The sequence below is a fragment of the Ursus arctos genome, chromosome X (genome assembly GCF_023065955.2).
Source record: "Ursus arctos isolate Adak ecotype North America chromosome X, UrsArc2.0, whole genome shotgun sequence".
Lineage (NCBI taxonomy): Eukaryota > Metazoa > Chordata > Mammalia > Carnivora > Ursidae > Ursus > Ursus arctos.
The window spans coordinates 45772922-45788563 of record NC_079873.1 but is presented as its reverse complement, the minus strand read 5'-3'; the positions used below and the strand labels follow the sequence as shown (position 1 = coordinate 45788563).

The window sequence follows — 15642 nt, the reverse complement described above, 5'->3', positions numbered from 1 at the left end:
AATGTAAATTACATTATAATGTGAATAAATTGCATTTAAAGTTTTCAGCAAATAGGGATACTTGGGTGGCTCAGTTAAGCATCTGCCTTAGGCTCAGGTCATGATCCCAGGGTCCTGGGATCGAATCCCGCATTGGGCTCCTTACTCAGCAGGGAGCCTGCTTCTCCCTCTCCCTCTGTCTGCTGCTCCCCCTGCTTGTGTACACTCTCTCTCGTTCTGACAAATAAATAAATAAAAATCTTTAAAAAAATGTTTTAAAAAGTTGTTCAAATAGTTATCAAGTTAAATATTAATAGCTTTAATGATTTTTAAACTAACTTTTAACTTAAACATTTTAGTCATCACTAACCCAGTATTTAATAAAAATATATATATGTATAAAGCACAAATATACAGTTATTAAATACATATACAGTATATCTGTGGTATTGAAATTTCATGGGTTGGAGCAATAGCAATTAGGACGGAAAAGGCTTCTAAAGGAGTGATAATGAAAAATAGGTGGAGAACAATAGCTAAATTGTGGAAGGAGCCAAGATGCCCTTCAACAGATGACTGGATAAAGAATATGTGGCCCATATATACAATGGAATATTACTCAGCCATCAGAAAGAACGATTACCCAACATTTGCAGCAACACAGACGGGACTGGAGGAGAAAGGACCTAGAGAGAAAGACAATTATCATATGGTTTCACTCATTTATGGAACATAAGAAATAGCAGGGAGATCAGTAGGAGAAGGAAGGGAAGAATGAAGAGGGGGTAAACAGAAGAGGGAATGAACCATGAGAAACTATGGACTCTTGGAAACAAACTGAGGGCTTCACAGAGGAGGGGGTTGGGGGATTAGGATAGGCCGGTGATGGGTATTAAGGAGGACACGTATTGCATGGTGCACTGGTTGTTATATGCAAGTAATGAATCATGGAACTTTACATCAAAAACTTGGGATGTACTGTATGGTGACTAACATAACATTACAAAAAATTAAAAAAAAATAGGTGGAGTAACTGCTCTAGGAGCTCTTCCATCTCCTAGTCAAGGGGAAGACATACAGTATAATCTAAAATTATTTGGAATTTAATATATACTTAAAGAAAGAATGAAAATTGTGGGGAATCACTCATTGTAGTAATGGCCTCCAAGCTGACAATTGGCAAAAACATGAACTGGAGTCTATCGCCATTTTCTCTTCCCAGTTCTGGCCATTACCCACTTGCCTGGAACCAGACTTCATTTCTTCCTCCCCTGTCCTACATGCCTTCAGTCCTTATATTTGAGGAGGAATAAGCCAACCCCTTGTCCTCTCAAATTCTAGGCCTTGCATGAAGGGAGAAGAGGTAGAGACCCCTGCAAGCCAAGTGGTCTGCAGAGGGAAGTGGAAAGGGCAGAGTTCTCCCATGACTATTATACACTCTTATCTCTATCAAGCACTTTTAACTCAATTATTAGAATTACAATCCCCAAATTCCTTGCCAGCCCCCATCACCTGCCCATTCCATTTTCAGATGGACATCGTCTGAGAATCTGAGGAGGGCCCTGGACACAGTACCCATCCACTAAAGAGCCCTTCCTAAGCCTAAGCTGTCCCTGACCTTGTCTACCTCTTCCAGGTACTACCCAGCCCCTGAGGAAACCATACTTTATGCAATCAATGGAAGAACCTCTGCTTCCAGTGAAGAGCACCTCCACAGCAAAAGCAAGTCTCAATTCATGGCCATAGGCAAGAAGCTGCCTTGCTTTAAATGGAAGTTGGTTTTTGTTTTTTTGGGGTTTTTTTTTTTTTTGAAATTGTTCTTTTATTGCTTAGTCTACAGGAGGGAAGAGGCAGCCATTACTAGGTCCTTCATAAGATTCTGTCCCAGTGATTAGGGGTCTGAGGTATTGGGTGATTAGATGGCGGGGGCTTCCTGGAGAGAAAGGTCCAGGGAAATACTCCCCCAAATTGGGTGAAGGTGGATCTCTGATTGCCTGAGGGCCCTATGCCTTGGTGGGGAGTGTAGCTGAAAGGACACCTTCAGTCACACAAGTGTACTTTGGCACCTGGTTCCAAATGTTCCTCTCTACCCCAACTCCTGGCACCATCCCTGGTGATTTCACTGTCCACATGGATAACCCAACCAATACCCTGGTACCCCAGGCTATTGACCCCTCATCTCCAGAAAATGCCATCTTCTCTCCCCTTCAAGCACCCAATCCTCGGACCTTACATCAGAGTTCTCTCTGCTCTGTCTTCTTAAATACAATCATCCCACTGTCTGACCATATGACTAGTCCCCTAGATCATCTCTCCAGTTCTCTCAATACCCTTCCCAGATACCTAGAACACTGCCATAGAGCAGGTACTTAGTATATTTACTTAACATTCTGCCCTGTTCACAGACTTCAGAGACTCCTGCCCATAAACTCCTACACTGTCTTCCGGTTCATCACACAATTTCCTCATCTGCTTCCCCAAGCCTGCCTGGGTCCCATGATCCATCTCTTCCACCATTCTGTGTATCTACCAGGTCAGACACTATTCACACAGTAATGAAGACAAAGACCCACATACTCACTGCCCTTGATCTTATGTCCTTATTCCAGAACCAAAACCTTGGGATAAATTAACTCATCTTGATTCTAAGATTGCTGAGCACCTTGCCATGGGGAAAGGTCTCCCAAAAATCATGAGCTCCATCCTCTATTGGAGCCTCCCCTCTGCCTGACATCTTCCACAATCCCCTTTCCAAGTCCTTTCTGGACAGTCCCTTCTCTCAGGCCTTACCCTCCCACCTCCTCAGGGCTATATGGGTCAGTCTTTAACATCTTCCTCTTTATTGGCTTCTGCCTGCTCAAGCCTCTCTCTCCTTTCCCAAGAAAATCCTCACTTATTCCCGTATCTCCCTTTACCTACCTCTTTCTCCTCCCTTTCTCATCCAAATTTCTCAAAAAGAGAGCCTATATTTGATGTCATGTCCTCTACCTCTGCTTTCTGCTTGACTTGCCTACCTCAGGGCTCTTCTTCAAAGTGTAGTCCTCTGTGCTTAGAATCTTCATGACTCCCCACCCCACCGCAATCCTGCCTACACTGCAGACTAGAGATGCAGCTCAAGCTATCCCAGAGAGATGCTAACCTTGCTCCCCTGAATCCAGTAAACACAGATTGAGGTGGAAACTCTCCCAATTTATTTTTAAATGTGATACCAAAATATGACAGCCCACCAAAAAAAAGAGCAATAAACTCAGAAATGGCAAATAGATTTAATGTAGAATATCAACTTCAATTGATTGATAGTGGCTGCCTAGAGTGCTGTGTTGAGTACGTTTCTGAAGATGCACCCCGGCTTGAAGAGAAAGACTGCTGAGATTAGGAATATCTGAAAACACAAAACAAAAGAAATGCAAAAAGTCAACTGATAGCCACCAAAAGGGAAGGAATAAAATGCCAATAGCAGGGTTTTCCCACATGCTCCACATGGTCCTGCAACCTTGGCCTTCCTATAACCAGCCAGCTCCTCATCCCAACCCCACACGCCCTGGCTGTCCCAGCCCAGTCTAAGTAGATACCTGAATTCTCACTTATAGGAGAAACCACAGGCACCAGAGCTGCCACTGGTGCTGGCACCAGCTCCACTGAGGCCCGCGAAGAGCCCAAACGTGAGAGTGGCAGTCAGGCTGGCACTGGCACCGAAGCCACCACTGGCACTGGCACTAGCACCGGAGCTAGCACCACCACTCTCTTGGGCTTTGGCTTTAGCTTCAGCTCCCGCCTGGATCCGAGCTTTGGCCCAGGGTCCAATATCAGCTTCGTCCCAGTTGCAGGGCCCAGCAGCATTTTCAGAGCCAAGCCCAATGCCCATTCGAGCTCTGATCTCAGCTCTCGCCTTGGCTTCAGCTGCAGCCTCAGCAGCAGCCTTCATATCTGCTTCCATTGCTTCTCGGTACTGAGCTGCCCATTCCTTGGGATCCTTCTTTTGTACCTGAAACAGAAATTACCACCATCAGAAGGATCAGAATCCAAGCCCTGAGCCCCTAACTGTATGATTCTTGTTGAGTATGCTAGGCACCATGCTGCATGCTCTACACAATAATAACCATATAATAAATACTACTAGTAGTTATGTACTTAACGTTCCATCCCTGCTTTGACACCTACTAGCTCTGGGACCTTGGACATGTCACCTAACAACCTCTCTCAGCCTGATTTTTCTAATCTGGTATAGGGTAATGACATGTCAGTTGTACAAATTAAACGATTCAGATAAACATCTGGCACAGTAACAGGGGCTTCAAAATCTTCACATATGAACTGCAGGCTGCTGCTCTACACACAGCCTACCCTAGCCAGCAGCACCCTATGCTTTTGATATGCCAAGCTTGGACAGCTATCCAATTACCTTGCAGGCAAACTTGAGGACTTTCATCTTGCTGGTCTCATAGTAGGAGCGCAGGCCCCAGAAGAACTCATACTCAGGGGGATTGCTATTAGGCACTCTGGCATAGTCCAAGTACCTTGAAAAGAGAAGATAAAAGCCTTTATGTCTAAGACAACCACAGCCCACCCATGTATGGACTGGACAGGTTGTAAGTGGCAACCTCCCCTACTAAGCAAGATAGCTTTTCTTCCAGTATTGAGTTCTGTCCCAGCATGTGTCTGTGTGTGTGGGTGGGTGGGTGTGTTCGTGCATGCACATGTGCTCTCTAAGGATAAAGGGTATGGTGGGCCCTGTCCAGAAAGTCAGGGAGGCTCCATGACCAAATCGGCCCCTTACCAGCCGGGGCTACAGTCAGACTTCCACTCTGAGACCCAGGTCCCTCAACTGAAAATGGGGGTGGGATGGCAGCACCTATTCTTCAGGGTAGTTACAAAAATGAAATGAGATGCACAAGTCAAGTCCCCAGCACAGTACCTGCTACCTAAAGCTATCATTCTATAGCATTTCTTTATGGAGATTAATTTTTATAAAGCCCTGGTTAGCACAGTAAAAAGAACCTAGGCATTGGGGTCAGGATCTAAATAGGACTCTCCCATTTGCTACCTGTGTAGCAATTTACTTGAGAAATTACTTCACTTCTCTGAACCTCAGTTTACTCACATGTACAATGCTGGTGATGACAATCCCTACCTTGAAGAACTGTCCTGAAAGGATACGTGAAAGTACATGTAGGTCAGGAAATGTGTCATCCTGTTCCCTCTCACTACCTCAGGAATAAGCTACCTACCACACACACACACACACACACACACACACACACACACACACACCATAGGTTAATTACTCAGCTCTGAAACAAGCAAAACACATAGAACACACCATCATCAGACACACACTTACTTCTGCTTCACAAACTCATCAGTAATAAGCTTCTTCACGTCCCCAAAAAGTGAGTGATGGATCCTGATGGCAAAGAAAAAAAAAATCCATCAATAAATCAATTAATCAATCGACCAGATATGGCACTTCCCAGACGTATGCAGAGACATTTTCAACATGGAAAAGAGGTTACTAGCACAAGAGAAAAACTCCATAGAAGCCCAAGAAATAGTGAGACAGGGGGCAGAGTTTGGGATCATTTCCCCATCCATCCAGGGCAGAACCCTGGACCCTTTACCAGCACCCCCGCCCACTCCACCAGACACCACCAAACTGATGCAATCCTGGGACTATCCTCTCTTTCCAAATGACAACATGGACAGCAAGCACTGAGAGAGCCCAATCATACCCAGGGCGCAGCCCCAGCTTGCGCAGCACCTCCCAGATGACAGCTGTAAAGGGAAGCAAGAAGAGATAGGGACAGAAGATGAGCACGTGGAATTCCAACTGTGGCCACCCATTCAGCTGCATGCCCAGCCACTCACCCTCACTAGACCGATTTCCATTCATAAAGATGATGCTAAGAAGCACCATGAGGAGACCTAGCTTGGGTGAATCCTTAGTCCTAGGGGAATAAAAGGGTAGAGAGAAGGTTTATATCCAGTGGCCATCTGCAAAAAACACACCAGCCAGCTCACTAGGCTATCCTCTACCAGATTCCTCAGACACGACAAATTCTTCCCAGTCTATGCTTCAAGCTCTATGCAACCCTGAGCAAGGCACTTGAGTCTCAGTCTCCTATTGAGTAGAATGGAAAATCCAATCCTCCCCTGCCCCAGGTTGCCAAGAGGAGAGAAGAATTCCTGTCAACCTGGGACAACCCAGGCACCCAACCAATGTGAGTCCCTTCTTTCTCTCTCAGGTCTCTCTGCCCCAAAAGAATTCTAGGCACAGCCCCAGTGATGCTCCTGTCCTTCAAGCATCATGATTCACCCACACCAGGAAGCCCTCCCTTGAGAACCAGTCTACCAAAGCCATCAGGAAGAGACAAGCAATGACAGGTCTGCTTTCCTGGGATGCTTCCTGAGAAACAGAAAACCTGACAGGAGGAATGCACAGCTCCAGGCTTCTACAACCTTCAGTCCCCTTCAGTCAATCATAATCAGCACCACTACCATGTGCAGGGCTCCAGCTATGTGGAGGAACTGGAACAGGGGCTTTTTAGGTCCTGTCTTCCTGCTTCTCCAAGGAATTGTGGGGAGAGACGACAGGGATGGGGTAGTGCCATAGACAAAGTAGAGCCTCCCTCCCACCCCAGCCCTTTCCCTGCTTACGTTCCCAGTATGCCTGCATCAGTGGGTTCTAAGGTGCTGAGAAGAATGTACAAGTGGTCATTCTTATCAATTTCCTTCAACTGAATCCCAAATACCTATGGATGGGGAAAACAGCTTGTAAGATCACAATTCAGCTTCCTGAGCATCCCACAGCTCCCATGTACCTAGGTGTGTGGGGGTCCATGGATGTGGGTGTGTATGTGCATGTGTGTGGTGTGGGGGGAGGGAAGAGTGAGATAATGTATGTAAACCTAAGTGGTTGGTACACAGCAAACAGGTAAGAAATCTACTATTGTTCTCAGCATTATCTCTGTGATTAGTGGAAATCTAGGGAGACAGAGAATGGGGAATGGAAGGAAGACGTGAGCATGTGAAATACATTACAGGACATCTCCAGCAGCAGACAGAAGCCAGGACTAAGTTGGGAGGCTTGTGTCCTAGCTGTGCTTTTATGAGACTTGCTGTGTGACCCTGGGCTAGTCTATGCTCCTCATTAGGCACTCTGGATATGGGAAGGCCCCTTCCTATCTATCCATTCACACAGTGATAGGGCTGAATTAGTGAGTCTCTGTGTTCCCACCCCAGAACAGACATGTACACTTGTTCAATTAAATGCTTCCCACTGCAATCCATCCCCCATGGCTGCCCCTTCACCTTCTCCAAGGAATAGCCTGCTCGTTCAATGATTTCAGGGTACACATCAGTGTATTCTTTGATGATGTCCTTCAGCATGTCTGCAAGGGGAGAGTGTTGCGAGCACCTGAGCTGAAGTGAAGCCAGGTGGCCCCAAATCCAAGCTTAAGACCCTTTGCCAACCCTGCTGTGGGTGGCACAAACAGGTTCTGAAGTAATGAATAGAGATGCTAGCACTGCCAAATTAGAACTCTGGGAGTACAAAGGTAGGAGCATAAGGGCAAGAAATGTCCTCAGCACATGGAAAAGAGGGCAATGGAGGGCATAGCTTAAGGGATAGAGGGTTAGCAGGACTCTACCTGAGCGTTTGATGGGAATCTTTGTCTGGTCTTTAACCAAGAGGTACTTCACCAAATCATTTGCCTGGGAAAGGGAAAAAAAAGTAGAAAGATCAAAATATGTTTGCAGAAGATTTGAGAGGAAGGCAGAAAAGACAGGCAAGGCAGAAGATAAGGCAGAGTGGAGAGGACAGAGTTCTTACCCTCCCCTGCAAAAGGGCCACATCTCGAGGTGGTGGTGCTTCAGGCTCTTGGGATGACTGGAGCTTGGCAGCTCGACGGCGAGCCTTGCCCCTACGGGCTTTAGGTGACCTCAGGGAGAGCAAAGCTCTCCGGGCCCAAGCAGCCAACCGAGTCCTTGATGCCCTGCGGGCCCAAAAGGCTATGGGGCCTCTTGAAGCCCTGCGGGCCATTGAGGCCATTAGGGCCTTTGAGACCCTTCGGCCAGCTGTGGTTCCAGAAGCCTGACTCTGATCACTGTTGCCATCTTCTTCACCGTTCAGATGCTTTACCTGCATTAACAGAGAGGAAGCACAATATTGTCAGATGAAGTAGGTCGTCCTTTTCCCTCATTCTATCTCTTCTGGAAGGCCCCTCTAATCACAACCCTAGAGTAACAGCCTGACTAGTCACTGGCCATGTTGACTCTTGGGTTTGTTCTTCACTGACTCCCATTCAGGAGTTTCATCTCTCCACCAGGCCAGGAGCAACCTAAGGGTGGGGCCTGAGGCTTCTCCTCTTCCTATGTCCAACACTGGCTCTGCTTGTACCACCCTGCACAAGTCACCCCACCTCTCCGGGACTCAGCTTCCTTCTCTATAAAACTGGATTACTTTCAGGATTTAATGAAATAACCTGTATGAATATGCCTAGCTCAAGGTCTAACACGTGGTAGCTACTGTGTAAATACAAACTGCTTTATATTCGCATTGCAGCTACGTGTACTATCTCAGTTCTCCATGAGTCTGTGAAAACTCTGCAGAGAGAAATTATATCACATTCCTCTTATTGTCCCCCACAGCCTTGATGAGCACAGGGAACTTTCTAAATATTTGCAGAACAAATGAACCAACTGAGAGAAGTGGAAAGGGAAGACTGGTGATCACAGAGCTCTTACCTTTCTGGCTTTCTTGGCCTTGACCTTGGGCCGAGTATCTTGATTCTCCTGAGCCTGAGCAGCTGCACCCTCAGGCTTAGCTTCATCTGCCAAAGCCTGAGAGGCAGAAGCCTCAGTCTCCAGGGCCTTTGTATTGACCTTCGAATCAGCCACACAGCTGATCTTTTTGGTTTCAGTGGCAGGCATTGTCACAGGCTGAGGGTCAGCACTCTGCATCTTGGTGTCAGCTGCTGGATTCTTCTTTTCAACTGCCAGAACCTGGGTATCAGTCAGCTTAGTGGTAGGTGAGGCCTGAGTAGCAGCTGCCTCCTGAGCTTCTGGGGCCTTTGAGACCCCTGTGGCCTTTGAGACTCCTGCAGCATTTGACACCTTCATGGCTTCTGAGACCTCTGGTGCCTTTGAGGTCTTTGGTGTCTCTGAGACCTCCAAGTTCTGGGTCACTGTCAATAGGGTCTGTATCTTCAAGCCACTGTCCTTCACTGAAGTTTCAGCCTGCAAGAGGAAGCAGGGAAGCTCACAGATCTCCCCACCCCCAACTAGACAAATGACTCCAAAATTCCAGGGCCTCACTCCTCTGACCTATACTAACTCCTCCTCGCCGTGTGCTCTGCCCACCTAACCCCAACAAGGCCTCTCCTTCCTCTGAGCGGGAAGTGATGGCAGAAGAAGGGCAGGCCTACCCTCCCTCCCTCCTACCTTCCTCCATCCTTCATTCCTTCATTCTTTTCTCCCTCACTCTACTGGTGGGGGGTGCACCCAGGCAGGAAGGTGGGTAAAGAAGGACAAGGATGGGAGGGGTGGTGCCAAGGGAACTGAGGGAGCAACAGGGGCTGGAGAAGAAAAGTAGCAAGGGAGAGGACAGAAAGAGGCCTTACCTGGAAGCGGGTTGGACCCGTACCTCTCTTGCTTGTGTCAGACATGTCTCAAGTTGGCCTGGCAAGAGCTGAGCCTGAGGAGAGAAGGCCTGTGTCAAAGGGGGAGCCTCCTGAACGTCCTCTCTCCTGTTCTGCCTGGAAGCTGATCCTCACTTTCCCTAGGGCCCCGATCCCAAACCCCTCCCCCACCCCAATGACTCCGTTCTCAGATTCAGTAATCCAAAGCTTCTAGATCTCAATTCTCTGCAGCCGCGCCCTCCCCTTCTCCAGGAAGATGTGCCAGCGCGGCAGCTGAGGACCCCGCCCCTTTTCCCAGTGCACCCCCCCCACCCAGCCGCAGGCCAAAAATGCGCATGCGCGTTCTCTGAAGGTCCCACCTCAGCCCCGCCCGCTTTCCCAGCACAAGCTCTTTCTTTGATGTCCACCGTGCACATGCGCATTCGGCAACTGCCCTGTCTCCGTGCTGGCTTTTCTCTACACGCCCCTTCCACAGTGCGCATGCGCAATGGTCCGGACTTAGTCCACCACCCCTTCCCAAAACACGCCCTCCTCCAGGTCCACCGTACCATTCGGTCCCGCCCCCTCCCGTACAAGCCTCCCTCTAAAATTGTCGCAGTGTCTGGTGGTCCTGGCCCCTCCGCTACTCACACCCACCCAAAGTCCACATTACAGCCCGGTCCCGCCCTTTTTCGCAGCATGCCTCCTCCAACCCGGGGCAAAACGCATCTTGGTTCCACCCCTTCCTTAATACACCCCCTCCTCAAATCAGAATGGAGCCAGTGATTCCATCTTGGGCCCCGCCAAACCGGGTCCAGTCCCCTCCCTTCCCATCCGGATGGATCCGGTACGATCCGGTCCCTACAACAGGTTTTCTCCAGATCCCAGAGGGTGGGGCCGATCCCTACTGGGCTGTGATCCAGAGCCGAGCCCCGCAGCTCACCTCCTTCTCCTTAAATTCCAGAGTGCGTCCACTCGCTAAGCCCCTCCAAAACTCCTAGACTGCCCTCCCCTCTCCAGGCCGGAAGTGGTCCCGCCCCTTTCCGCCTCCCTAGGGGGCCTCCGTCGGAGCCAGTCTGCCCTTCCCCCCCCAGGCTCCTCATTCCTTATCACCCCCCTGTATTCCCTCTGCCTAGCTCCCTGTTCCCTATTACCCATCGCATTTCCTATTTTACCCCACAGAATTACTTATTCCCATTCCTTACATCCTCCTCCCGTGTTACCTATGCAACCCTTCCTTAGTACTCCTTAACCCTTCTCTGCATTCTCTATTTTCTCTTCTGGATTTTCACTTTCTCTCAGTATTCCCCTCCCCCTCCCAGTCCGCCACCCAACAAACCCGGTTCCCCTCCTCCCCCACTAGTTTCTGATCCCCAGTCCTTCTGCCTACTACCCTCAATAGTCCTTGTTGCCTACATCCCGCTCCAGGTCATCTCTCCCTCAGCTGCAGTGGTGCAGTTAAGGATTGCCCACTTGCCTGGCTATAGGTTCGAGGGGACTGAAATCACTGTCTGGCTGCAAGGAAACCCAAATCTCAACGCCCCTCACCTTGTCCTCGAGCAAGTCCGGGACGAGTCTGCCCTCTCTCAGTCCCTCTCGAAGTCTCAGCCTCCTGAACTAGAGCTGCAGCCAGCGCAGCCCAGCCCCTTTCCGCAGCCCCCTGCCACCCCCCCTCCTTCCTTGGGGGTGGGGCAATGGGGCCCCGCTCAGGGATGTCTGACGCCAAAGCCCGTGTTTATGCCATTGTACCAGGCTCATTCTGCAGACCTTTCAACTAAAATCACCCCCTCAAAGCGATTCATTTATTGAATGTATTTATTTTTATATCTTTATTTTTTTTATTACAAAGGTAATGTGTTGTGAAAATTCAAATAATGCAGAAATATGTAAATACCAAAGAAAGGCCACCCTTATCTCATTTCCCAGAAACAACCATCAAAATAACATTTTGATATACATCCCTCCCGATTTTTTTCTATTCATATACTAATTATTTGGGTTTTCTCTCCACAAATGGTATCCTACACCTATTGTTCTGTGACCTGTTTTTTTCCCGTTATATATGCTAAACAGCTTTCCATAGTGCGCATTTTTCTTAACAGCTGCATAGTCTTTTCTTGTATAGATGGCCCATAATTTATTTAACCAGTCCAGGATACATGGGTATGGACTTTTAGATTGTTTCTCTCTGCTTCATGCTTAAAGATGCTTTCCACATTCCTATATTATAACAGCCCCTGTTTCTTTTCCAAACACTTTTATGGCTTCAGTGTTTACATTTAAATATGAGATTATTCCAAAATCTGTTTTGTAAAAGGATTCAGCTTAATAACTTTCCAAAAGCACAGTCTCTTATCCCTACACCATGTGCGAATTAATCCATCTTTTTTTCCCACTGATTTGAAATGACACCTTTATCACATAATAAATTCACATAAGAAATTGGGTCTATTCAAGAGAACAAAATATGATGTATAAATACTGGAAAGTAGACAAAATTATCATTAATTACTGAGTTTATGAATGCAGAACTGGACAACCCAAGAACATCAACTAAAAAGTTATTAGAAACCATAATAAGGGGTGCCTGGGTGGCTCAGTTGTTAAGCGTCTGCCTTCGGCTCAGGGCATGATCCCAGAGTCCTGGGATGGAGCCCCACATCAGGCTCCTCCACTGGGAGCCTGCTTCTTCCTCTCCCACTCCCCCTGCTTGTGTTCCCTCTCTCGCTGGCTGTCTCTCTCTGTCAAATAAATAAATAAATAATCTTTTTTAAAAAAAGAAGCCATAATAAAATTCAGCATAGTGGTCAGTTACAGAAATAATATTCAATACCTTTCTTACACTCAAAAGTAATTCAAATGGCCATATGTCTTCTGATTTATGAGGTCACCCTTTCCTTTACTAAACTAATAGAACATCAATCCTTACATTCTATGGATAATTCACACACACACACACACACACACACACACACACGCACACACACCCCACACATTCAAAATGGACCTCTGTTCTCCTGACTCCTCTTTTTCTCTGAATTGTTGCTTCCTCCAAGTTTATATCAGTTTACTCCTTTTTTGCCTCCTAGGTTCTCTACCCCATCCACAGGGCTTTATTTCACACTAGACACAGCTCCTCCTTGTCTTCCAGTTCTAGTACCCAAATTCCCATTGCTTTCAAATCATAGCAAGCCTTGAATGACAAGATAAGGACTTTGGTCTTGATCTTGAGAGCACTGAGAGGTTTTTGAAGGGTTTTAGGTTTTGATACAATACAAATTTGTGTTTTAGAGAGAACACCCTAGCTGCCTGATCCATAAGGAGTATAGATTAGATGTACACCTGTGAAGAGGGTGAGTAGTCATCTAGGTAAACAATGACTGTGGTTTGGCCTAGAATGGTAGCAATAGAGGTAGTGAGAAACGGTTGAATTCAGAATATATTAAAGAAGTAAAAATCAACAAGACAATGAATAACTGGGTGTGAGGAAAGGGGTGAGGAGGAGGGAAGTAGCAAAGGGAACTCTTGGGGATCTGATTTGAGAGATCAAATGTGTCAATGGTAACTCGTTTCACTGAGATATGGAATACTAACAGAGGGGAACTGAGCATGGGTATTGAGATACCTGTGGGACATCCAAGAAGAAATAGTCCAGAGGCAGTTGAATATACACATCTGAAGCTAAGAAAGATGTCTGGACTGAAGTTACAGATCTAGAAGTCATCAGTATATAAATGGTTCTTTAATCTATGGAAAGGGCAAAAGCACCTGAGAAGAATGTGCAACCTTAGAAGAGGTGGGGCCTAGGGAAGAACCCTGGAGACCAACAGTGACTATGGTATAGGTGGAGAAAAAGGAAAACATGAGAGAGATGGATAGGTAGTGACCAAAGAGATAAGGAGAAAAGCAGGAGACAGTAGTGTCACAAAGCCAAGGGAAGAGATTGTTTCAAAAAGAGGAAGGAGTCAATAGTGTTGAAGCTATCAAGAGGTCAAGAAAAGTCCTGAAAAAATGTCTAGGGATTATAACAATCAGGTGGTGGTCTGGTCTCTGGTGACCTTGGAGAGGATAATTTCAGTACACACATTTGTGGCATAGATTGCTAATTGCTTACTCCAATATGCATTCTTTTTCCTTAGTAATAAAACATCTTGAGTTTTAGCTGGACACAGCCTCCTGGAATAAAGGCTATGAAGACAAGGTTTAAATCCTAAGGATAGTGGAGCAGTAAACTAAAAAGAACCTGGATTTTTTAACAACAATTTCACAGTGCCACCATATCATCTTTGGACTGCCTAATCTCTAGATTTCTTTTGGGTGAGATAAATACATGTATGTCTTATTTAAGCCCTTGTTACTTGGGAGTCCATGCCATGCAGTAGCTTCATGGTTGCAGTGAGTTGAGATGTGAATGGTAGATGAGGTATACATGACAATGAATATAGACTACTCTTTCAAGAAACACCTGAGCCTGATTTGAAGGTTCTCCCAAAATCTAGCCCTAACTAGTTTTTCAGCCCTTTTCTTGCTGTTTTTCTGAACACTGCCTATATTCCAACCAAAACAAAACACTTACTATTACCAGATAAGCCCTGCCTTCTTTTGCTTAGGAGTCTTTGTTTGTACAATTTCTTCCCCATGGAACATCCTCTTGTTACATATCCTCTGTTACAACCTCCACCATTTTAAATTCCACAACATTTTAAGTCCCAACTGTGGCCTTTGGGATCCTGGAGCAACTTTAAAGGAATACAGAGTCAGAAGCTTAGGAGATACTGGATTCAAGGGACTCAAGCAAAATCTCAGTCCAAGTCCATCAGCAAGGCATTCCCAAAGATTTCTGAAGCCAAACTTCCCCAGTGTCCTCTCAATACCACCATCTTCCTTAACATAATACCATAGCCACCCTTATCTTATGACCTGGGCAATCAGAAGACAGGAAGAAACCTTATCAGATGAAAAAAGACAAATTCATTCACAATCTTCACCCTTGGACTAGAGAGATTTCTTTCCACCTTCTCCTTGTGAACGCTTGGAATCTTTTGATCTTTAGCACCTACTCATAAAACCTGAAGAACCTAGGTCACTGAGTCCCAGACAAGTTTCCAGCATCCATCCATCAGTAGGCAAATACCTGAGATCATATAGGTTCTACATATCAACTAAGGACAAAGATGAAAAGCTGAGCTATCACCAGGTAGCTCTGTTCAGGAGATAAGGAAAGGCAGGCTAAAGATTGCTTAGTGCAGAATGTCAGGGTATGAAACTGCCTAATCCCAGAACATCTGTGATTTCAGATCCCTGGGGCTTAAATCAGAAACCCAGAATATCCTTAACCACCAACCCTCTCCTAACATGTTTCCCTTTCCCCAAACTATACAAAATAAGTATCTCTGAATTTTCCAAAATTTTGGAAAATTTAGAGATAAGTCTGGAAGTGCGTGGCAAAGGTTTCTTTCCAAGGATACCTATCACACGTTTTTCGTCATCTAAGTCTGCATATCATGGCTATCAGCTTAAAATTGGACATCAGACTTTTCTGTTCTTCACATTTTTTCAGCTATTCCCATCACTGGGAAAGACCTACTAACCATCTCTTCTCCTGGGTTCCACTCCTCATTGCTGTTGGGCCTTTTCTGTCCTTCAACATCTGGAGGGGGGAACTCCTCTATTTCCAATTTTCAGATTCCTTTGTCCTCTATCATGAACTTCTGGTGGAATCTTTCTTTCTTTCTTTCTTTCTTTCTTTCTTTCTTTCTTTCTTTCTTTCTTTCTTTCTTTCTTTCTTTCCTTCTTTCTTTCTCTCTCTCTCTCTTTCTTTCTTTCTTTCTTTCTTTCTTTCTTTCTTTCTTTCTTCTTTCTTTCTTTCTTTCTTTTTTCCTTTTAGGTGCAGCGCAATTTAATTATTCTGTAATACTCTAAGCCCAGAAAGGTATCTTTCCACAATCAAAATGACTTCATTTGGTTAAACCAAAGGCAAATTTCCCATAGATGAGGAAACTGGCTACCACTTTTGGACTAACACTCTTTCTCCCCTGCTTTTTGCATG

The 15642-nt window shown here is 46.1% G+C and overlaps 1 protein-coding gene across 5 annotated transcripts; it reads right to left on the bottom strand.

Moving 5' to 3' along the window:
• Positions 1 to 3226: 3226 nt before the first annotated feature.
• On the bottom strand, positions 3227 to 11275 carry LOC125282833 (melanoma-associated antigen D2). 5 transcript variants are annotated; one of them, XM_026490257.3, is made up of 13 exons: positions 11142 to 11275; positions 9597 to 9670; positions 8722 to 9213; positions 7808 to 8116; positions 7626 to 7689; positions 7288 to 7367; positions 6634 to 6728; positions 5845 to 5924; positions 5709 to 5751; positions 5321 to 5383; positions 4382 to 4496; positions 3552 to 3964; positions 3227 to 3361 (listed from the first exon to the last, which is right to left on the bottom strand). In XM_026490257.3, exons 2-12 carry the CDS (start codon positions 9639 to 9641, stop codon positions 3560 to 3562), a joined length of 1791 nt encoding a protein of 596 aa, XP_026346042.1. In that variant the 5' UTR covers positions 9642 to 9670; positions 11142 to 11275; the 3' UTR covers positions 3227 to 3361; positions 3552 to 3559. The 5 variants fall into 5 exon arrangements, with proteins under 5 accessions (XP_026346042.1, XP_026346043.1, XP_026346044.1 ...); XM_026490258.4 differs by lacking the exon at positions 11142 to 11275 and adding an exon at positions 10537 to 10628; XM_026490259.3 differs by lacking the exons at positions 5709 to 5751; positions 5845 to 5924 and having other exon boundaries at positions 11142 to 11254.
• Positions 11276 to 15642: the final 4367 nt, after the last annotated feature.